Below are 24498 nucleotides of genomic sequence, written 5' to 3' on the forward strand. Positions count from 1 at the left end.
TTAAACTGCATTTAAAGCTACAAACAGACTCTAAAGTAAAACAAATATATACATAATGTTCTCCCACATTTACCATCACTCCAGGTTATTGTTCTGGGTTTGAGTGACGAGCGCTCCGACCACTTGGTGGACGTGTCGGTGGTTGACCTGCTGCAGGATCGGGAGGGCTTCACCTGGAAGGGCCATGACAGGCTGGAGCCGCGCTTAAAGCCCGCCCCCTTCCCTCCAGGCTTTCAGCCGCTTGTGCTGGTGCAGTGCATGCCCCCGGCATCTGTCACAGCCATCGCACTGCACGCCGAGTGGAATCTGATCGCCTTTGGGACGAGTCATGGATTCGGCTTGTTTGACTACCACAGACGAAACGCTGTGCTGGCAAGGTAACACACACACACACACACACACATATACACTCACACATATCATGTTCATATTATGCACATAATGCAACAGCTGTAATTTGATGGCATTAATGCAAACTGAAAACCTCAAACGTCCCTCTTCTTTTGGCCAATCACAGTTCAATAAAGCATTATGGGACAAACTGGTTGAAATAAAAGTTTCACAGGACTTCTCTTTATTTTCTACAAGGTGTACCCTACACCCTAATGACTCCTTGGCAATGGAGGGCCCCTTGTCCAGAGTCAAGTCCTTGAAAAAGTCCTTACGACAGAGCTTCAGACGCATCCGCAAGAGCAGGGTGTCAGGGAAGAAACGCACCATCACCACACCCACCAGCAAGGTAAGCATCCTTCTCTTTTTTTATGCCTCATTGAAGTACATAAAGAAATAAATTGTTAACGTTGTATTGTGTTATGTTCAGGTCCAGGAGGCCAATGCCGCTCTGGCAGAGCAGGAAGATGTGGCTCCAGTTCAGAGAAGGATTGAACCCCGGTCTGCAGATGACTCTTTGTCTGGAGTTGTCCGGTGTCTCTGCTTCGCTGACACATTCCTACGCGACGGTGTGTTCAAGAAGTGAATGTTGGACTTTACAGCCTTAATGCCTTTAGTCAGTTATAGATCATAAAATGATACATTATGTGCTGCTGTTTTCCTCACCAGGTACAAACCATGGTCCAACACTATGGGGGGGCACCAACTCAGGCAGTGTGTATGCCTACGCTCTGGAGGTGCCCGGAGTGGGGACGGGGCGTGTCTGTGAGCGTGGCGGAGCTGGGGAGAGCAGTGTGTGTGTAGAGGCAGTGCTGGGGAAAGAGATCCAGCTGATGCACAGAGCCCCCGTGGTGTCGATCTCCGTGTTAGATGGCCGGGGGAAACCGTTACCTGATCCATATGAAGCCTCTCAGGACCTCGCCATCGCTCCAGATATGACAAATGCTCACTCTGTCCTCATCGCCTCAGAGGAACAGCTGAAGGTATAAATTGGAAAAAAAAACAACAAAAAAACACTCCATGCAAATGGTCCGTTTGTATTGTTTTTGGTTAACGTGACTTTTCATTTCTAAAAATAAATATTATATAAATATAAATATAATAAAATATATACTTTTTTAAACCTCTAAATCTCAGAGCATCTGAAAGACCCCGTCGTTTTTTTAAAAGCCTTTAAAAAAAAAAAAAAAAAGGGATAAAGAATAAGATTACAGCAGGATAATATCTGACAGTGGTGAAAATAAATCATAAGATAAACAATGAAGAGAGGTGAGACAGACATCAAATTACAGGGGAATATACATGAATCCTGCACTTTACCTTTTGAGGGGCCACATCATTTCCTATCGTATCCCACCATATCGTATTGTGAGTTAGCCCACGATTCCTACCCCTTATTAACATGGTAACAAAGTCATAATGGATCTTTAAGACTGTCACAGACTGATCACATGTGATGATGTCATATGTCTGAATCCAATTCTCTCTCTCTCTCTCTCTCTCTCTCTCTCTCTCTCTCTCTCTCTCTCTCTCTCTCTCTCTCTCTCTCTCTCTCTCTCTCTCTCTCTCTCTCTCTCTCTCTCTCTCTCTCTCTCTCCCTCCCTCCCTCCCTTCAGGTGTTCTCCCTCCCCAAGGTGAGCGCTAAGACCAAGTTCAAGCTGACGGCGCACGAAGGCTGTCGAGTGAGAAAGGTGGCCCTGGTTGTCTTCAACTCGACTGCTCAGGAGGACTACAGCGAACACACGCTGGTCTGCCTGACCAACCTGGGCGACATGCACCTCTTTAACATACCCGGCCTTCGACCACAGGTAGGGTTTGTATTAGTGAAGTAACCGTGCAGCATATTTGAATTATTGTTTTTTTTTTTAATGAACTTTCATTATGTAACTCTAATTTATGCATATGCGTCTTAAGGTGCGCTATGACTGCATCCGGAAAGAAGACATCAGCGGCATCGCTTCCTGCGTCTTCACAAAAAATGGACAGGGTGAGGCAATCAAAAACTCACATTCAGGCTCAGTAAATCACACAGAGAACAAGATTGTTCAAAAACAGCAGGTAGGATACGGTCAAAGGGTCACAGATCAAAGTAAATATATTTTCCACATGCCCCATGCAGTTAGAAGTGAGCTATCTACTCTTTAGACTTCTGCTTCTGTCCTGATACAGTGAAGGGGAATAGAAAAATCAGCCACTCTTTCCAGAAATAATGTCAACATCAAACTACACAGACTCCTGTCTTATTCTTATCTCCCCAGTGAGTCACATGTTCAGGTTGTAGCTCCCTTAATGTTTACCGTTGTGTTTTTGTCCTCAGGGTTCTACCTGATCTCACCTTCAGAGTACGAGAGATTCTCCCTTTCTGCAAAGGTCCTCACTGAGCCGCTCTGCTCTGTTCAGCTGGACCGACTGCTGGAGTCCACACCTGCCAGGTAGCACACACTAAAGTATTCATACCAAGGTTGTAACCTTAATTAGGACCCAACCTCTGTTCATCACTATCTTTAAACTGTAGCTGCTTTCCTCATGATTACAACCCCGATTAGTTAATTACCAACAACAGGTGTACTCATCTGTAGATCTTAGTTTAACTTTATTTATATTGTTCTGAAATATTAACCATTGAATATATTTCTGTTAAATAAACTAAAAATAAGTTATCAATAAATATCATCCCACTGATCATTAACATCCTCAAATCATATTTTAAAAAAAACTGTTGCACCTGCTCATTGATTTAAAAAAAACTTTCCAGGGATCCATTATAGATTATTAAGGACTCTTAGTAAAATAAACTGTGTGCTCATTTGTCTCCTCAGTGATGGTACGACATCGACGCCACAGGCAAATGGAACCCACAAGAACCAGATGGGTCAGGCTGAGGGTTAGTACACAGTCACAAACACACACAGTCACAAACACACACACACACACATTTACATCCCCACACAAACGTTTCTTTTGCTTCCGTCTCTCTCCTCCTCCTCCTCACTCTCTCTCTCTGTATAATCTCCCCTCGTGTCACTCTCCCTCATTTCTCTGAACCTCTTAAACTCAGAGCGGGGCATGCAGGGGTCCCCTTCTGGTCTCCATGGTTACCCTTTGGTATGCCCCAATTGCCTCTACTGCACAGCACCCCTTTCTCTGGCAGGAAATGATGGTTACTGAAGAGACTAGCGTGGGGTTTTTTGTTTTGCTGTAGTGTGATTAAACTAGCAGACCTAGACTTTAATAGCAGTTCATGTCAGCAGCGGACAACGTTTGAATGTTTAGTTCCATTGAACATGGTTCCACATGAATGGCTGTAAACTGTTTGTTTGGTGAGGAAAATTCAGGTTTCAAAGCAGAGGCTTGTGACTGACCTCCATGATGGTAAATATTTAGAGTTAACAGAGAAATAGAAAGCATGGAATGTAATGGATATTATTTCTGGTTCTGCTGCATTGATTTTAAACCTTAAAGTAAACACTCAAACAATAGCTACGTTTACATGTCAACTATGATTATGGTTTAACGTGGCTTTGAAGGCCAAAAGAAATGAAACAGCTCACATGTCCAAGTGTCCTTGGGCAAGACACTGAACCCCAAATTGCTCCTGCTTCTGAGTCAGCAGTGTGTGAATGTGTATCAATGGGATTCGTTTTTACTCATGGACACTTTACACCTCTGGAAAAAGTCAGCAAACACACGCAGTCACGCACATCAGTTGCTCAGGGTTTGTATTTCTGCTGCTATTGTATCAAAACAGGTTATGATATTGTTGAATTTTCACTAGAATTGGATAAAGTTTTTAAATTCTCTTTTCATGACAACCCAAGTTTATGCTTCTTGTTGTAAATGAAATAATACGTCCTGTCACTTTATGCTCAAAAATTGGCTAATGATGAAGAGCTATCAGTTAAAAAGAGAATTCATTAGCATCAGACATATTGTTGTTTGGGTATCATGGATGAATTTTGTGAGCTCAAAACTGATATCACTGAGAAATCTTTAAAGTTCTCAGCAACCCATACCTCTACAAGTCCAGTGAATGTAGAAACATGTTTCAGCCCCCCGACTCTGTGGCTTTCTCCCCCACAGGGCAAACAGAGGATCCTCAGAGCACCCTGTCCTCTCCCATCATGGACACCCCGCTGGACTCCCCCCTCAGCTGTGCTGACCTCACCCTCGACACCACCGGAGAAATCACCGTGGAGGACGTCAGGGAGTTCCTAACGTAGGCATACGCACTTGTATGTTTGAAGTCTGTAATGTTTCCATCGTGTTTTAAAGAGAAAAACCGAGCTGTCTTATGTGTGTGCAGCACTGTGGACGAGGCGGAGAATAACCTGAAGAACATGAAAGAGGAGGAGGGACGCTCGACGGGCATCCTTATTAACTAAACAGGTGAGACACAAACAGGGGAGGAACTTGTTAAGCTTTTTGCTCATATTCCTCACTGAAGCAACACAAATGTACCAGCTTGAGCTCAAACTAGACACAACACTGGGGAATGCAGAACACACACACACACACACACACACACACACACACACACACACACACACACACACACACACACACACACACACACACACACACACACACACACACACACACACACACACACACACACACACACACACACTCTCAGGCACCTGTTTCAAATGGAGCCGGTCCAGAGTGCGCAAACTTCAAAGGGTCCTTCTGTCGGAGCGCTGCATTCCAATAACAAGCCCTTCACTCTCTCCTCCCTCAACTCTGAGACTCTGCAAAGCCAGTGGAGCAGAAGTCTTCTCCATGATTCACACACACACACACACACACACACACACACACACCTTTATACACCATGCATATAGTACCACAGAATTAATTCTGAATTCTAAACAGAGCCTTAAAAATACAACTCCAACACAGCAGCTTTATTCAGCTAAGTTTGATTACGCTATTTAAAATTAAAAATGTGCAGTTTCATATTTAGAGCTTTAATTAAATGTAATCATGAGGAGTCATTCATTATTATTATTATTATTATTTTTATTTATTATTATTATTTTTTTAAATCTTTTTTTAACCTTTATTTAACCAGGATACGTCTCATTGAGATTAATTCTGGCATAAAACACTTAACAATTAACATAAATAAAGGAACCACAAACTATAAGAAACATTCATCAAAATGTGTCATAAAATGATGGTCGTAGTCTCGTTGCCTCTATTTTACATAACTCTCTGCTGCCCTCTGCTGGTACCCTGTGAATTATTTCATTTGACTCATTGAAAAGTATTCCTTTGCTAAGATGAATTATTTTAACTTTGTTATACACTGCCTGGCCAAAAAAAAAAAAATCACACACTCTAATATTTCGTTGGACCGCCTTTAGCTTTGATTACGCCACGCACTCGCTGTGGCATTGTTTCGATAAGCTTCTGCAATCTCACAAGATTGATTTCCGTCCAGTGTTGCGTTAATTTTTCACCAAGATCTTGAATTGATGATGGGAGAGTCGGTCCACTGAGCAAAGTCTTCTCCAGCACATCCCAAAGATTCTCAATGGGGTTAAAGTCTGGACTCTGTGGTGGCCAGTCCATGTGTGACAATGATGTCTCATGCACCCTGAACACTCTTTCACAATTTGAGCCCGATGAATCCTGGCATTGTCATCTTAGAATAGCCTGTGCCATCAGGGAAGAAAAAATCCGTTGATGGAATAACCTGATCATTCAGTATATTCAGGTAATCAGCTGACCTCATTCTTTGGGCACATAATGTTGCTGAACCTGACCAACTGCAGCAACCCCAGATCATAGCACTGCCTCCACAGGCTTGTACAGTAGGCACAAGGCATGACGGGTGCATCACTTCATCTGCCTCTCTTCTTACCCTGATCACTCTGGAACAGGGTACACCTCCCTTCTAGTTTTTAATAATGCATTGGACAGTTCTTAACCCAATTTCAGTAGTTTCTACAATCTCCTTAGATGTTTTCTCTGCTTGATTTGACCCTACTCAAACAGACTTAACATCTTTTCCACGAGCACAGGATGGGTCTTTCAACATAGTAGTTTAAGAAATGAGAAGCTACTCATTGCATTAGTTGGGGTTAAATAACTTGTTGCCAGCTGAAAGATAATCACCCATGCAGTTATTATCCAATGGGAGGCTCTTACCTATTTGCTTAGTTAAATCCAGGTGGCGACTTTTTTTTTGGACAGGCAGTGTGTGTGTGTGTGTAGTGTGTGTATATACTTTTGTATAAATATAAAGGTTCATATGTCAATAAGTACTCAACTTGCTCACATCCTCACACAAGCTGGAGCGAGCATTATGTTAACAATACTTACGGTGAACATGGGATTTTAACAACACGACATGGTGATGGATGTCTCAGATTAAGTCAAACATTTAGACTTCATACATTAGAGGTTACCTGCTTCTACCTGCTATCAGTTAGCATGTTTTTGCAACATGCTAGCATAAGGATAAGTTAGCTGGCTAGCTTGCCGAGTTTCTTGTCATTGGATTTAATTTAAGAAAAAAAGCTCTTTAGCTCACACTGTCATCTGGTTTTCTGTCAGTCTTACAGGGAGGGGCCCAGGTGGTCTGGATGGACCGGATTTCAGTGCTGGACCACAATCATCTCCCATCAGGCCACTTTTGGAGCCCCCCCAGCCTGCACTCTGCACTCTCCTGTTCACCTGGCACAGACCGGGAGGAAAGCCTTAATACAGACAAAGAATAAAGCATCACACTCTCTTGTTGTGGTTTCTCCGTCTGTAAAACTTGACTTTTTTTCTCCCCCACGCATGGAGACATATACCTTGCACAGCGTGGTGCCTGGAAGGACTTGGAGCTTATGGTCCAAATGTCATTACCTGAAACTGGAACTTTCAAAAAATACCAGTCGGTGCGATCAATTCTTCTGGTGGCCTGATGGTTATGGGGTGTTCTCTGAGCTCAGTGACTGCGGCTCAGCCCTCACGGAAAAGATGACTTACAAGAGATGTTCATGTTTTTTATTTTTATACCCACAGTGTTGTGGCGTGCTTGTATCAGCCTGAGGTTTCCCCACAGTGGGAACTGGGATTTCCTCTGGTTCCACGTACACATGTATGTGCAGAGGCTCCACAGCCCTGTGAATGAGTTAGAGACTGAGGACATCTAACAGAGACTGAAAGAACATTTTAGTGTACGAGAGAGAGAGACTAGTAAATAAAGTATTTTAAATATTTGACTTTTGGAAGTTGTAGCATTCATAATAAATCCCCCCTCTTAGGTGCCATCGACTGTTTCCAAACCAGTGAGCCAATATGTTATTTCACACGTGCACATGAAGGTTTTAAGAAGCTCTTTGTCTACTTTGAATTTAAAGGAATAATGAAGGTGATTTGTACTGCAAAGATTGATGCTTTATTAAATGTGTTTTGTATGGATTGTTCAGAGAAAGTCAAGGTTTGAGGAGTTAACAGAATGTAGAGGGAACCAGCTGGAGAAGCGGGAAGAAAAGGTGTACTTTGTGTTTAGCCACGGAACAGAAACGATATCTATGAGCCTTTATTTGTTTTAATTAGTTTTATCGCTCAGTGCATGGCCTGGAAAGCTGTTATCTGTCTTCATATTAGGTGAAATCATTGAGGTGCAAAATGTGCCACGTGGGCAGGGGAGTCAGCGGTACGATACGAAACATCTGGAGTAACATTTTGTTTTTAAACTCTCAAATTCAGTGAAATCACCCTTACATGTGATCCTTGTTTGTTTACATAGAGAACGCTCTTCTGGACCATGTGATAATATGAAGCGGAGACTTTGATGAATTGACATTTCAGTGTTATCAGTTTTTTTTTTTTTTTTAACTATCAAGTTTGGTTAAATCACAAATATTTACAAAAATCATTGCATTGTTCAAAAAACACAAAGAAGGATATGAGAGTAAAGGAATGTGGCAAAAGTCTTCAGTTAAGTTTCCCCTCTTCTGTTATTCATCGAATGCAAATGTGGTTATGACGGACTCAGGGAAGTGTGGCAAGGGAAGCGACGTCGATCTGAATACTAAGTGTAACGTACTGTGGTCTATGATGATCCCAGGAGACTTGTTTGGGGTTGTTTTTTTTGCATCTGTGAATTGGTGCATTCTGTGAACTGTTGGCTAGATACAGAGCTTTGATCACCAGTATTTTTAATCATTTTAATAAAGTTTTACTGTGTAATAACAAAAGAATATATATATACAGCATCTAATTAGATTGAAAAAAAAAAAGACAGGTTTATAACAGCGGAAAAAAACCCAGTGTAAATGTTAGAGCTTTGTAGAACCTGTTGTAGCCTAAAACCGCTCAGTATTCTTCAATGTTTTTGTTGATCTGATCACAAAATGAAAAGTAAAAAAGGGACCTCACTATTTACTAATGTAGCTCAACAGGTAGGAACCATGTTAACGCTGTTTTGACTTTTGTGTTACCTCTTTTGGTGCTCTGGTTAACACACCTTTTCTTAACCGTATGATGCTACAGCTGGCACGATGTTCCTTTTGAAATTCCACTATTAAAATGATTTTTTTTTTTTGTCACAGTTTTGTGTGTAGGATTTATATTTGGTCATTTAGCATTTTGGCTGATGAAGAATTGTGAATGTTAATAAAATTATTTACTCTATGGAACTGGTCTGCTCTGAGGTTTTCATTTGATTATTTTTTTTTTTTTTTGCATTCCCCGCAATACTTTTATTCTACGGAGATCCTGAAGGCCCCAAAAAGTATAATAAAATATCTTCTCCATAGCTTCTAATGTGTGATTGTGTTGTGTTTGCATCATTAAAGTTAAATTGAAACATCAGTATCAGTTTCTTGTTCAGGGAAGAAAAACAGACTAAAGCACTGTTATTAGTTGTTGTTTGTTTTGGCACTTGGGAACCTGTTGCTCTTTTTATTTAAGATGCCAAAATGAATCCAAATTATACTTATGACGCATTCTTCCAAACAGATGAATTACCAAAAGCTACCAGCAGATGTCACCGTTTTGTCCATGTGAACATGCTCTACGTATAATAATAAATAATCCACTGTGTCAATATAACACTTGTCAGAGTAATAACTCACCTTTTTGTGCTACCTTCTTGCCTTTGTAGTCACCTATATATTCTCCTAATGCCTCTGTGACGTGCGGCCTGACTCACTCCCTTACTGTAAACCATGTGACTGACTTCTGCTGGCTCTTCCGGGATCACACAGCAGCAACGCCCCCTCTAATTACCGTGCAGCTGTTGTCGTGTTTCTCTGATCTGCAGAAGTTTCCACCATCGTCAGTGTGTGTCTGGACTTGTCTCACCTGCCTGCCTCCAGGACCCCTGCTGCTTAACCCTCCGCCCCCCACCAGGACGAGGTAAGCACCCAGGGGCAACATCACCTCTCCGCTGTACTCAGAAGCTCGTTTTGAAATGTGTAACTTTATATCTTTGTTACATATATGAAAATGTTTATGCATGAAAGAAAACAAATTAATGATTTTGTACATAATAAGAAGCCAAACTCGAAATCGGCATGCTCCTGATACACAGGGCATGACTTTATAAAAGGAAATCACAACTTTTAAATCCAAATGAGTGCAGAGGGGTGTGGTCCTAAATGAACAAAAGCCACGTCTAAAGAATATACCTGCTATGTTTTTGGTTTTTTTTGTTTGTTTTTTTCCACGCCGTAATGAACGCAGCTTTATTCCTGCTGAAATTGTTGTTGTGCAAAGCGTGAACACTGCCTCCAAAAGAAGGAAACATTGAACAAAAGAGAGACGAAGTTAGCAGGAAACCAGGAAAAAGCCCTACGCATTAATAAATTTTCCGACATGAGCAGCTGTCAGGCCTCCTGGCAGCTGTGTTGAGTGTTTACATGACTGACTGACTGACTGACTGATACTGGGAAGAAGAACAAAACAATCTTGTGGCCAGACCTGCAATGCAGATTCAGCCTACATGACCTGATGCTATGTGCAGGTTGCTTTGCACAGAACAAACGCATTATCATGGAGGAAGAAGCAGGAAGAGGCACCTCCCATCTTCTCTGTTTCTTTAAAGTGCTGCCACATGAATATGACTCAACATTTCTCAACACAACTTGATCTATAATCTATAACACAACTGACACACAGCCATAAAGAGCCACGATAAAGAAGATAAACAACCTGCTTCCACATTAGTGACTACAGTGCTTCGAGTGGCATTGTTTAAAAACACCAATTACATCGTACTGGTATTTCCTGATTTAGGGTTAAAAGCCATGTTGTTAATGATTACAGTTTATGTGTACTCATGCGCCTGAATCCAGTTGAACATTCGTTTCTCTTCCTGTCATTGTGCTGTTTCATGCACTGTTGAATAAAAAAAAAACAGAAGTAGTATACTTTGTTCCATGTTGGTTCTTACCTCGTTTAGAGGATCAAATATCGCCATTTATCTATACTTACATGCAGTAAATATCAGATGGATGCTTTGTCTTCCCAATCAATGAAAACAAGATAATCGAGATTGTGATCGAGCAGTCCTCCTAGGTGCTAGAAGCTGAAACTAAGAAGAAGTAGTTCTGATTTGTCCCTCCTCTGTAGTATATTAATATAGACTAAATGAGAAAGTACACTGTGTGAGACAAAGTAGAAATGTTTCACAGGTTCTGCTTCTCTCTTTGAACTTTGGAGTCATTATTTCTATCTGCACATTTATTGAACATTATCAACTCGGGGATGAAGCTTAAATTTGAGATTACTGCAGGAGCGTGTTCTTATGAAGGAGGATTCGACTGCATGAGCGCAGTGAGCTTATTTCACACTCAACAAGCTGACTAGAAAATGCCTGAGCTAGACTTTACTTCTCTCGGAATAAACTAAACATACGAGAGTGAAGTTCAGGTTTGCGCGCACACCTTACAGTCTTGCGGTTCACACAGACACACCTGCTGCACAAAAATCACTCGCAGGACAAAGCAGAAACAGTGATAGGTGTTCCTCTCTGTCACTGTTCACACAGAGTGTTAAGAGTCCCCGCTTGTAAAAACAGAAGCTTTAAATGAATAGAAACATGAAGACATGACAGATGACTAACCAGAGGAGGAAAATTCACTTTTGTCTTTTGAGTACTACTCCTGTAGTCCTGCATCACAGGGAACATATTGTACTATGCACTGTCCTACATTTATCTGACATTTGTAAGTAGATTGTCATTATCTATAGACACAATACATAACTATGTAAAATACCAGTATTGTATTTTATTTATCTACGCTGCATTTTAGAGACGAGCTCAACCTTGACTGCTGCCGAAAAGTGAGCAAATGAATCCATCAACACGTATTGATCTAATTTATTTCATTCTATGCGCAAAGGAGTTCTTTGACTTTTCTGCTTTGAAGTCTTGAGACCTGAGCTTTAGATTGATTTGCATGTTTACTTACTGATATTAACTAGGTTGAAGAAAAAGGTCCTGGGGGTATTACTTCAGCGAATAACTCTAATAGACGTTGTTGTTTTTTTTCTTCACTTGCACAGTTTCTCCTTCTGTTGCTGACAGAGAAGTTTATCACATGGGAAAAATCTATTATTGTCAGTCCATGTGGTTTTTTTTTTTGGTTTTTTTTCAATATCACATGCATGAACTTTTTGCCATCTTGAACCCAGTTTGTTTCTTACAGAGTCATTCCAAGCTTAGTTTGACACTTCAATTTGCAAATAGCAGCCTTTCATCTTGTTACAATTGCTTAAAGATAGTTTAAAATTTTTCATCAAATAAAAAAAGTTATTTAGCATGAATTGGAACCTTCTTCTCCTTTTTTTAGACTGATTTGTGTGTTTTTCTCTTTGCTATACAAGTCATATTTAAAATCAGGACTTGTGACTCAATATTTTGACTCTCTAGTTTTACTTCTATACTTGCCTAAAAGACAAGGCGCCCAAAACTCAACAATGTAGAGGCACCTGTTCTTGTTCTTCTACTCACCTGCACCTCTCTGTGTTCTCTCTCTCTCTCTCTCTCTCTCTCTCTCTCTCTCTCTGCAGCATTTAGTTGACATCATGTCTAAGAAAGGAGGAAAAAGCGGGCCGGAGTATGAAGGGCCGATTGATGCTTCCATCATCCGCATCCCGCCTCATCACTACATCCATGTGCTGGATCAGAACACCAACATCGCCCGGGTGGAAATTGGACCGCTCACCTACATCCGCCAGGACAATGAGAGGTCAGCAACAAAACTCAAAAAAACTTTCCTTCAGGTCTTTAATTAAATAAAGAAATCCTCTCATGGTATCTTTAAGTGACAATATTTGTATAGTTTTCAGAGATAAATGACCCCATCACTAATCAGGAAACACACGGCTAATGGCCATCAGCTAGGAGTCACTCCAGGAAAAATGAATTATCTTAATCTAATAAAAATGTGAGGTCTGTTTCTCCGTTGGCTGTTCTGAATGTTTGTAAGAACCTTCCTCTGCTAACATAAACATGCTCACAACAACCTCTAAAACTAAACATGTAAAAACATTACAGATCCACAGCTGGCTCATAAAACGGCCAACAATAAAAATGTTAGGCTAAAGTTGACTTGAAACTTCATCAACGAGAGCGGCTGCTAATCAAATCTTCTGTGAGTCACAGCGAGTGAACTTGATTGAATCAGTGTGTTATCACAGTTCAGTCACACACCCACACACACACACACACACACACACACACCAGTCCCTGTGATTCTGATCCTTTATCAGGCAGATAACGGAGAGACTCATTGATTTACATTAACTACCACTCTCTGTGATTTTATCTGCATACACGCAGAGAAATGTCAAACCAAGCAGTTTCTAAAAACATCACTCCAAGCAAGCATCCAATAATTGATTTCTCTCTTGAGCTGTCTGGAAAGCTTTTTAATTCTAGTCACTGGTTCTGTCTCTTTCTCCCAGTCGGAAAGGAACCTCACAGAACAACCTGCATTTCTTTTTGATTCCTAATGAGATGCGAAAGTTGCTTCAGTGCATGTTCATGAAATGTTCATCACTCAAAGTATTTTTTTAATTCTTTTATTATTGTTTTCTTTCTGTCATTCCTCAGAGTCCTCTTCTCCCCAGTCCGGATGATCATGGTGCCACCGCGTCACTACTGCGTGGTCGTCAACCCCGTCGCCCGTGATGATGACAAGGAAGTCCTTTTCGACCAATCAGGACAGGCCAAGCTCCGCCACGCTGACCTGGAGATCCGTCTGACCCAGGAGCCATTCCCCCTGTACCCCGGAGAGGAGATCCAGCAGGTCTGAAAGAAAGCTCTGAGTTTAAAAAATAATAATAATTACTTTAAAAACTTTATTGTCCATCTGGAGGAGATGCAGATCTGTAATAATGAACCCTTTATTCATGAAAAAGTATGTTATGTTAGCTCATGCTAGTAAATCATTCATGTCAAATTGGCCCAAATAATTCACTTTTCATCTCTATAACTATCTTTTATGTAGCATTAGTGAGAACTAAAAAAGTGTAGTTCAGAAAAGTTTCAGAAAATATGCGAAAGACAGTTACCTCTCAACTCTACAGTATTTCTGTATGTTCCATATAAGATGTTTACAATGCAGTGAAGGCTTTCTCCTGCCTGATTGGAAACATGTTTAACGGTCTGTGTTCGTGCATTAGGACGTGACTCCGCTGCAGATCGTGTATCCGGACACGGCGCTGCGTCTGCAGGCTCTGCTCGACTTTGACGAGGAGGGAGGAGAGAAGAGAGTCGCTGGAGACGAGTGGCTGTTTGAAGGACCTGGTATGTTTTCACTGAACACTGGAGACTCTCTAAATGTGTGAAATCTGCAACTCAAAGATATACGTTACAAACATATTGGGTAATAATAATAATAATACTCAGTTCTTGCTGGTTTTACAGACTGTCCAGCTGTTGAGATATTAAACACTTTGTCTGCGTCTGTCCCTCACAAAACAGCTGCTGAGGGCTCTTTTTACTGTTAGGTAGCCCGACATTAAGATATGTGACCGCAAGCAAGCTAAAACGCTTGATCTGTAGCTCTGTAACAGTGTTTTAAAAAGTCAAACTGAGGGAGAGCTGGTAGAGTGTAAGCCCCTGTACAGACGCTGAGTCCAACCTGTTAAAACCTGTTTGATTCCAGTGGTTTGCTCTCTGTTGCAAGAAATAACACATTATAAGGAATGTATTTATTTGAACAGCTTTTGAGGAAACGTTGCTTTGTGTTGATTTTAGCACCCCCTGGTGGACTAAGTGATACCTCTTGTGTTTAGTCTTTATGGTTTTTGTAAATTTCTGTGTTTTAGGATTAAACTTAGGAGGTGTTTATCAAAATAAAAAAGGAAATGTTGCTCAAATTTCAACCCTGTGCAGCGATCAGTCTTTATTCCTCACAGTCAATTTGTATTTAGGAAATGGCTCACCCAACAGTAGGTGTTCCCAGATGTACTTTTTTTTTTTTTTTGTGCCTTTTATTTATGCAACCTCAGGAGCATGAAGCAAGATGAACCTTGCTTAATTTAAACTTCTGATATATTTCTGACTTGTGAAGTGTGTTCTCTGTGCAGGGACGTACATCCCCAAGAAGGAGGTGGCTGTTCTGGAGACAATCAAGGCCACAGTGATCCGAGAGAACCAGGCCATCAGACTGAGAGCCCGCAAGGAGGGCGTGGACAGAGGAGGAGTCCGCAGGGTCACAGGTAACGCACTCACAGACACACAAAACCAACAACATAGTTTCTTTATTAAAAATAAAACATGGCCTGGCTCAGATATTTTAGTGAGCTGATGCAAAACTCCAGAGTATGACTTAATGACAACAGAAATGTCTTAGAGAATTTCAATCACATTTGATCTAGTTGTTTACATCTATATTTGTTCCCCTTTTCTTTATTTTTTTCATGTTTGTTCATTTCATTTCATTTTTATTTATTCTCGAGAAAGCTCTCATTCATAATGATGTCGAGAGAACACTAAAAACGAATAAGAGACAAAACAACAACAAAGACCAGATATATAGATTATGAGACCAGAAGAAAAATCAGCAAGCAGGCAACTACAGTTAATAACATTTACACTCTTGAGTACAGTGAATTGTGATCAGGTTTTTGAATTGATCCATGGTAACCATTGTTTTGAGTTAGATTTTTGTTTGCTGATTGGTTAGTGTGTGTGCTCATACTACTGAAGTGTGTTTGTGTTTTCAGGTGAGGAGTGGCTGGTCAGCAAGGTGGGAGCATACCTACCAGGAGCTCATGAGGAAGTTATCGACATTGTGAACGCTTTCATCCTGACTGATAAGGTGACTCCTCCATTTATTTATTCCCTTCTGTCCTTGGGCAATTACTCCATGATTTAAAGGTCTAGATCTGATAAGCATGGAGATACATGAGCTATGATACTGCTCACAGAGGATATGTTTTATGACAGATTGAATGAATAGTTATTTAAACATCGGTAAACGATCAGTTTTTAGAAACTATAAAATATATTTGAAGAATCACAATTAAAATCCAATAAAAATCATTTTGTGTCCAAACTGGTAAACAGTGGCAGCAGAAGCTCAATAAAATCGAGTAAAGTCGAGCTTTTATTCACGAAATGAACAAAAGTTTCACTGGTCGCCTGTTTGTGTAACTTTCAGAAAGCGCTCCATGTTTGCGCTCTGCGCCCGTTTAAAGATGCCGGTGGCCGGGACCGTCGTACGGGGGAAGAGTGGCTCGTCACCATGGCTGACAGAGAAGCTCACATCCCCTCTGTGGCGGAGGAAGTGGTCGGGGTGGTGAATGTGACCACTCTGAGCAGCAGGCAGTACTGTGTGATTCTTGACCCGGTCGGATCCGACGGGAAACCTCAGCTCGGACAGAAGAGGGTTGTCAAGGTGAGGAAAAGAATCTGCCTTCATTTATTCAGAAATATTTGTTTTATAGTATTTTGATGTCATATAGTCAGTCCATACATTTGTGTATGTATACATTTGACATTTGGCGTTTTATTAATATGAAAAATATTTTTTTACACCTTTTACTGTGATCATGTTTTTAAAGTGAATCTGTTACCTTCAGGACAGTAATCAGATAATTTGTTACCTGTATTCTATACTGTGATCATGTCTGCATTCTGCAATAACATTTTAGGAATAAGCATCCAAGCCACGTCACTTTTTTTTAACCTTTGGACTCCTTCCTTCTCTCTGTCAGGGTGAGCGTTCATTTTTCCTGCAGCCGGGTGAGTGCCTTGAACAGGGCATCCAGGACGTGTACGTGCTGTCAGAGGAGGAGGGTCTGGTGCTCCGAGCTGTGGAGGCGTTCAACGACACCCAGGAGGTAAGAAAAAAGAACTCGCGTTACTACTGATCTTAAATACTTCACTGTGATTGGCTCAAACATGACCAAATAAATATGTTTTACAAGTACCTACCGCTGCTTAGGAGTCAGTGCCCAGTGAGCATAAACAACTTAATCTGCTTAATTTTAATTCAAGATTAAAGCGCTCTTGTCACCTGCAACACTATCTAATTCATCAGATGTTTATATATACTCTCCATTCTTGTTTTTCTTGCCAGTCTTTAAAGGTTGAAATGTGAACAGCTGTCTCTGTGTGGGTGAGGGAGCTCAGAGGAATGAAGGGAGGAGCTGATTGTACCTTCTGAAGCATTCTTTGTGTGTACACTGACTGCTTGTAAAGCTGGTCTTTTGCAACCAGTTGACCACAGATTATACAGACAAACTTCATGTTCATACAGAGGTGTGTAAGGAAGAAAAGAAAAAAAACCTGTTTGTTACAACAAAGACAACCTTCATATAACTACAGACCTTTTAAAGCACTAAATGAGGCGATAAGTCAGAGGTGTGTCTCTGCTGTCCCTGGTTTAAAGACTAAAGTCCTTGACAGCTTGAACCACACCCTGCACAGATGATTGGTGTGTTTGGGTGTGTTCAGAGGTGTGTGTGGTTGCAGGTGGTTGTTATTGCATTTGTTTGGTGGGAAGATTTTCCTGGAAATATTGAAAAATGAGAATTGTTTTTTTTTTTTTTTTTTTTTTTTGTTGCTCCAAGTTCTTTTCAGGCTTTTATGTTTGTGGAAAGATTCTGCCCTTCACTGCACCATCTTCCCTTCCTAACCTGGCTAACCCATTATACCCCGACTGTTCTCTTCTTCTCTCCCTTCTTTACTTTTAATCGAACCCCTCCCCTCCTGAATCCTTCATTAACTTCATCCACCCTTTAAGTTTTCCTCTTATGTTTTGGGTTTTGGTTTGCATCTCAGTGCCCCTCTCCTATCCCCTCCCCTCCTCTTCCTTCTCCTCCTCCGACTCCTTCTCCTCCACCTTCTTCCCTTCCTCCACCGCTCCAATGCATCGCCACGTTAACCCTTCTCTCCCTCCTCCACCTGTCTCTCCCCCGTTCTCTCTGCCAGCGTGATGAGGAGGAAGAGGAGTCCGAGGAGGAGGAGGAGCAGCGTAGGCAGGAGAGGGCGAAGCGCTCGCGGAAGAGCGGGTTCCTCCGTCGCCCTGGAGACCGCTGGATGCTGCGGGGTCCCATTGAGTATGTCCCACCTGCTGCTGTGGAGGTGATGCTGAAAAGAGAAGCCATCCCCCTGGATGAGAACGAGGGGATATATGTCCGGGACATCAAAACTGGAAAGGTGCATTGTACTTCCGAACAACTAACCACAGAGCTTTTTAAAAACTGGATCTCACTTTTACAAATTCAGTAGTTCTTACTATTAGAGTGTCTTTCTTTCTCTCAGGTGCGAGCAGTGATCGGTCACACCTACATGCTGACCCAGGATGAGGAGCTGTGGCAGAAGGAGCTTCCACCTAACGTGGAGGCCCTACTGTCCGCTAATCGGGACCCGATGGCTGACCGCTCGGACCGGAACACAACCGGAGAACCCAAATTGAGGGACAAGACCAGAGTGGTGTCCTATAGGGTTCCCCACAACGCCGCTGTCCAGGTGTATGACTACAGAGAAAAGAAGGCCAGGTGGGACTCAGATTCTGTGTCACGATGGAGGCATGGGAGGGTAACATGGAGAGGCTGACGTGGTGTTTTGGTTGTGATCTTTAGGGTGGTGTTTGGACCAGAGATGGTGATGTTGGGACCCGATGAGCAGTTCACTGTGCTGTCCCTGTCAGGAGACAAGCCAAAGAGGGCCAATGTCAACAAGGCTGTCTGCCTCCTGCTGGGGCCCGACTTCTTCACCGACATCATCACCATCGAGACGGCCGATCACGCCCGCCTACAGCTGCAGCTCTCCTACAACTGGTAACTAAAACCTGTCAGAGAAAGACTTAATACGGCTGCGTTCAGAACAAACACTCCAACACTCAAACTGCAAATAAAGTGAAATGACATGAGCGATCTATTATAATACATTATGGTTCAGGGACTATGAATCAGAAATAGCCAGGTGAGAGGAAAACCTTCAAAAATCTCTGGGTAGAGCCTTCATATGCAACACAGAGCCGTTCACCCTGTGTGTCAACCAGAGAAGAAATATGTGCTGTTCATGTCAGCAAAAAATTTATTTCACAAGCTTGTTATTTATTAAAACATTTACCGTATCATACACTCAGTTTGCCTATAAGGTTAAACTAGTCCATCAATTAATCTTCAGTTATTTAATGTTAATACTGTTCAGAGAGGATTTGATTAAACTGTATATTTTATATTATACAATGCAATTACCATATTTTCATTGATATAAAATAATACGAACACCTGTCATTAAACTCAATATAGGGGAAGAGCCCCACAATTTTATAACATTTAACACTGCTGAATGTGATCCTTCTTCCACTCCTGTTTTTTTTTTTTTTTTTTTTTTCTTTTCAGGCACTTTGAAGTCAAGTCTCCTGCCGACGCTGCTGATGCAGCCGCGCTGTTCTCGGTTCCTGACTTTGTTGGAGATGCCTGCAAAGCTATCGCCTCACGTGTCAGAGGAGCTGTCGCCTCTGTGCAGTTCGATGATTTCCACAAGGTTAATCATTTAATTCCCTCTGTCTTTTTAGTTTAAAAGTGTAAAACATGTAAGTAATTTGTTTTGTCCTACGGGAAACTGAAACATTTAATTAGGCAGTGTTCAGTTTCAAACTCGTCTGCAATGGTGAAAAAACATTTACACGTATTCATATACAATCGTGAAAAGTCTCCAAGTCTTTATACTCAGCACCAACCTGAGATTTCTTTTTTTTTTTGGTTTGCAGAACTCAAACCGGATCATCTGCTCGTCAGTGTTTGGCTTTGATGAAAAGCTGGCTGTCCGTTCAAGCCTTCGTTTTAGCCAGAACAATCTGATTATCAGCAGTGTGGACATTCAGTCTGTTGAGCCTGTCGACCAGAGGACACGAGACGCCCTGCAGAAGAGCGTCCAGCTGGCCATCGAGATCACCACCAACTCCCAGGAGGCAGCTGCAAGGTACACACACACACACACACACACACACACACACACACAACTACTGTCTGTGAGTGCTGTCAGCAGCTTATAATCAAATTCAACAACTGTATGCAAACAGAAAGAATATATCTTCCTTTTCTCTATGACCTTGGATTTCTGCCTTTAAAGCTCCTGGTTATTGCCTTTCTGAATTGTATTCCCCCCAAATTACTCGTTCTAAGACAGTTTTGGAATTTCTTCAAATCAGTTCATGTAGTTTTCTCTGACTGTGTTCAGGCACGAGGCGGAGCGTTTGGAGCAGGAGGCTCGGGGTAAGCTGGAGAGGCAGAGGATAACTGACCAGGCTGAGGCTGAGAAAGCCAGGAAGGAGCTGCTGGAGCTTGAGGCACTCAGGTAAACGCAGGTGTAATGGGTTAACTTGTGAAGCGTTACCCCGCATTTCAGACAGGGAACAATGCAGCTTCTGACAAGAAAAAGAAAAGGTGGTAACTTATTTGTAATAACCCACATGCGTGTGTTTCAGTGCTGCGGTGGAGAGTACTGGAGCTGCGAAGGCAGAGGCTCAGTCTCGGGCCGAGGCGGCTCGTATTCAAGGAGAGGCAGCTGTGAACGAGGCCCAACTGAAGGCTGAAGCTCAGAGGATTGAGGCGGTATGACCTGACTTTCTAACCTGTCCAATAAAACTCCCTGCACAGCAGCAGGAGAAGCAGTTTCCTGATATTTTACATATATTCAAATAAGTAATGTCGCTCTTTTGTAGTACTGAGCTACAGCTTTAAGACCTACAGAACCACGATTAAGGCTATGTGCGGTTATCACTAACTTTGCATGAACTATTACAAATAAACAGTACTAATTAGGCAGAATAGCACAAAACAGCTGGACCATTTATCACATCTCTGGCGTCCTTTAAGTGTTTACAGCATCAAGAGTGACATGAAGGTAATGTGACACTTTAACGAACCGTTTGTGTATTTGTGCGTGTTCAGGAGTCAGAGCTCCAGCGGCTGGCGAAGGCTCGTGAGCAGGAGCTGAACTACAAAAAAGAGATGGACAATCTGGAAGTGGAGAAGCAGAAGCGTATGGTTGTTATCGAGAGCGAGCGCTTCAGTCAGCTGGTGCAGAATCTGGGCAGTGACACATTGAAGGAGATGGCCCGAGCTGGGCCTGAGCTGCAGGTACTTCTGCCTACTTGTTATTTCTGCCGACCAGTTACTATTAGCATTAATGTATGTAGCATTACTTCCTGCTACTTGTGCTAACTTTACCATTTAACACTTTCTACTTACTGCTACTTAGACTAAATACTACTAACAGTTACTCCCACTACATTCTAGTTATTTAATAGCTGCTACTACATCGTCAACTACCTGCAGATACTGTAAATGATTTGGATACTATTTAGTACAATCTAGTTAAAACACTGAAATATATTTTAAAACATATTTTTGTGTAGTAGTTCAGATAACTGATATAAGTATCTAAGATAGGGGTACGATGTTAAGGTTTAGCAGCTTTGAACATGTCTTCAAAATGAATAGATAATACACATACACTATTTTCAATATAACCAATCACTATATAAAAGTAAAGAACAGCCAGCTTATCATGGTAATGGTTTTTCTCAGCGACAGTACTTTTACTTTAAAACTGGTAAATATTTTAAAAAGAGAATTAAAATGTTGTATTGGTTGTTTTATTTTCTGCCTTCAGTCTTGAAGCTAACCATCTGTTTCCTGTCTCCTCCAGGTGAAAATGCTGCAGGCTCTGGGGCTGAAGTCCACCCTCATCACTGATGGATCATGTCCCATCAACCTGTTCACTACCGCCAACGGCCTACTGGGGGCGATACAGGGGCAGGGACAGGGGCAGGGGCAGGGGCAGGGACAGTAAAGGGGAGAAAGAGAAGAAGAGAGGGGAAAGCTGTCCAAAAGTAAACCTCATTAGATGCTCTTTTTCTTACACTTAGTCAAAGATAGGTGTTTCTGACATATGATGATAAAGCAAGACAATGTGCCTTTTTTTAATAATTAAAGATGCAACTGACGAGTTTGCTAAATTACCTCCAATACTCTTAAGATCACTGCAGCGGTTTAAAAACTCCCCTGTGATGAAAGGGTCACACTTCTGGCTCTGTAGCAAACCAGCCTGTTCAGCTTTAAAATCAAATACTTCCATGCAAAGATTTGCACGAACGAAAAAAAACTGTCCCAGGAATGTAGTTCTCAGGCTGGGAACAGAAATAAACAGTCAGGGGACTCTAATGTACATCAGGATTTAATATGACTTGTACAGCAGAATCAAAGTCCTATATCTTTCTACAATTCCAAATCTATCTCTAAAACTAAGACATTTAAAATAACATTCAGTTGTGTAAAATAATTCACTTTACATAAATGCCAAAACTGACAATCTAAGCTGTTCTTATTAAACTTTGTAGAGCTCTCAGATGAAAATATTTGCTTCTTATATCAATAGTTAAAACCAAAGGCTCCCAACAGCTAACTACATCTCCCATAGTGCACCCTTTCAGATTCTGGGAAAGCGCTTCTCTTAAATCAGTTACTTCACTACTACTATAAAGAAATTCTTGTTTTCAATGGCAACGGCCTTCATGGGTTTTGTGTTAATGACGGGAACCACCAAAGCAATGCTCAAAGAATTCAAACTGACATGTTTATGTCTTGTATCCAGTAAATGATCATGAATGACACTTTAAAATTAAGGAGGGATCCTTCACAAGTTATCAACCTGTTAACACTGTGAAGAATAATATGTACTAGCTGCATGATACTTTGCAGATTCGCACTGACAAAACTCTTAACAGCTTCATATAAATGTTGTTTGTATTGCCCTCCTGTAGTTATAAGTTGCCTTTCCAAAATGTACATCTCTCAGGATGACTTTTTGCACTTTAAGCTCCTCAGAAGAAATGAGAATCTGAGGTTTACTTTTGGACAAAATACCAGCATGAAGTACAACGGAAGAATAAAACCTGTACTGCAAAGGAAGAATGTGCCTACAGCAGTTTGTTTGTTTGTTTTCGTCTTATAATCTGACAGCCAATGATTTTAGTTTTTGCTTTGCACTGCCTATAGAAGTGACCAGTTTAGTCTGATGTTTACATACTCGTCTGTACTTTGGTGATAAAACAAAACGCTTATATTACTGTGCAAAGCCATTAAAGTGCTGCTGCTACCTAAATCTTTGTCTCATCTGTAGTTTATGACACTTAAATCCTGTGCACTATTCTTACACAAATGGAGGGTCTAATTGACTGAGTTCAAAAAGTTTTAAAAATTGCTCTAGTAGGGGGCTAAAAATGGTAAATGTGCCTGATGTTTAACAACATTGAAAGTGCTGGTATACAATGAGTAAAGTCTTTAACCTGCTCTCTTGTTAAGCGTCTCGAGATAACACTTGTTATAAATTAGAGCTATACAAATATTGATTGACGGCTGGATTTGCTGAAGCGTTTGCAAGATTGGCCACAGATTGTTATTTTAGTACTTGGATTCAAAGTGTTTCCAAAATATAAGATTCTGTGAAGAAAGATTAAGGATTTTTTTTGGTATGTGTACAGAGCGCTGTTGCTTTTTCTTTTTTTTTTTTTCAAACTCAGTGAACCAAATCAGCCACTAGATGGGGGTCTAGTCAAAGTAACTCGACACCGGCCACAGGGGCCCCATCATGTGTCTGCAGAGGCGGAGGCTGCAGTTTCAGGACCGCAATTCAGGGATGGAACTTCCGGGACCATTGGTGTGTTTTTGATAGAGTGTCACCTATTTGGACGTCTGTGAAACAGCATCTAAGGCAGTGGGCCATCCGAATCAGGGGCGGGGGGGCCCGAATCGGCACGAGGGTCATTGTGTTTCTTCTTTTCCGTTCCTGATGTCAGTTGCTGTATGGATGGTCAAGCTTCCATAGCTTGTCAGGCTCATCGCAGACAGCAGAACGCTACCTCTGAGACTGAGCCAATATTGAGGGGGGATACAAGCGACCCCTCCCAATGTGGACTGATCCTTGTTTGTTTTAGCATATTGACAGGGGTAAATAAAATACCTAATGCTCACTTTCCACACAAACTCTCTCCACAGTTTCTTAAAAGCAAGATATGGAGATAGAATATTAATCTGCAGTACAAAAAAGGAAATGTACAACGAATGCTGTGGTCCTCTGAACAGACACATTAAAAGGAATGTTATAAAACACACACTGCATTGGTTTAAAGTTGGGTTCATTGAAGTCCCACGCTTCCTCTCCCTGCTTAGCGTCCTTCTCACCGGTGTCTTGGACCCTGTGCATCTGCTTGTGTAAAGTCTGACAGGCCTTACTGCAGCTTGGCTGGAGTATGATGGGTGGTCAATGAAGATATCAGCCATTCTTCGTCATCACTCAAACAGATCGGCAGAGAGACAAAAATGCAGAAGCAATTAGAAAAACAGAAACATGTTATTGGTAAATGCCTTTTCAAAACCCTTTAATATTTCAAGACCAAAATATGAACAGCACCACCAAACATTTAAATGGTCTCCAAAGCTGGTTCTATGCACCTTGAAAAAGAGAGGGCCTAATAAAATGTGGACATTTTGAAACGCATCTTAAAAAATCCTGAGTGACAGGCAGGCAAACAAAAAGATCCAGGTACCAAAAAAAACTGAGCAAAAACTCATTCAATGAACTGGCAAACTCAAAGGGAAAACTGGCTGGTTATATACATGGAGAAG

The 24498-nt window shown here is 41.5% G+C and overlaps 2 protein-coding genes across 2 annotated transcripts in view; both read left to right on the top strand.

The window, feature by feature from the left end:
- Positions 1 to 9029, top strand: part of llgl1 (LLGL scribble cell polarity complex component 1) — a 32764-nt gene extending 23735 nt beyond the window's left edge. The window contains exons 14-24 of the mRNA XM_020650671.3: positions 85 to 377; positions 589 to 739; positions 821 to 959; positions 1060 to 1373; positions 2007 to 2198; positions 2305 to 2377; positions 2708 to 2822; positions 3210 to 3274; positions 4471 to 4606; positions 4694 to 4776; positions 6952 to 9029. Coding sequence (XP_020506327.2) covers positions 85 to 377; positions 589 to 739; positions 821 to 959; positions 1060 to 1373; positions 2007 to 2198; positions 2305 to 2377; positions 2708 to 2822; positions 3210 to 3274; positions 4471 to 4606; positions 4694 to 4772 — 1557 coding nt within the window. The 3' untranslated portion in view covers positions 4773 to 4776; positions 6952 to 9029. The remainder of the gene's footprint in view (positions 1 to 84; positions 378 to 588; positions 740 to 820; positions 960 to 1059; positions 1374 to 2006; positions 2199 to 2304; positions 2378 to 2707; positions 2823 to 3209; positions 3275 to 4470; positions 4607 to 4693; positions 4777 to 6951) is intronic.
- Positions 9030 to 9592: 563 nt separating this feature from the next.
- mvp (major vault protein) lies at positions 9593 to 22975 on the top strand. The gene is made up of 17 exons (XM_020650666.3): positions 9593 to 9750; positions 12409 to 12587; positions 13454 to 13649; positions 14026 to 14149; positions 14935 to 15066; positions 15574 to 15668; positions 16011 to 16247; positions 16567 to 16692; positions 17786 to 18013; positions 18119 to 18354; positions 18439 to 18636; positions 19207 to 19351; positions 19578 to 19789; positions 20048 to 20164; positions 20295 to 20421; positions 20761 to 20949; positions 21521 to 22975. Exons 2-17 carry the CDS (start codon positions 12424 to 12426, stop codon positions 21662 to 21664), a joined length of 2670 nt encoding a protein of 889 aa, XP_020506322.2. The 5' UTR covers positions 9593 to 9750; positions 12409 to 12423; the 3' UTR covers positions 21665 to 22975.
- The last annotated feature ends 1523 nt before the right edge of the window (positions 22976 to 24498 follow it).

Source organism: Labrus bergylta, chromosome 16 (assembly GCF_963930695.1).
Source record: "Labrus bergylta chromosome 16, fLabBer1.1, whole genome shotgun sequence".
NCBI lineage: Eukaryota > Metazoa > Chordata > Actinopteri > Labriformes > Labridae > Labrus > Labrus bergylta.

Excerpts from the sequence above, each read along its gene's own strand:
- mvp (XM_020650666.3), top strand. The coding sequence starts at position 12,424 with ATGTCTAAGAAAGGAGGAAAAAGCGGGCCGGAGTATGAAGGGCCGATT. Across the intron at positions 12,588-13,453 it reads ATCCGCCAGGACAATGAGAG|AGTCCTCTTCTCCCCAGTCC; the intron begins GTCAGCAACAAA and ends GTCATTCCTCAG. Across the intron at positions 16,693-17,785 it reads CGTTCAACGACACCCAGGAG|CGTGATGAGGAGGAAGAGGA; the intron begins GTAAGAAAAAAG and ends TCTCTCTGCCAG.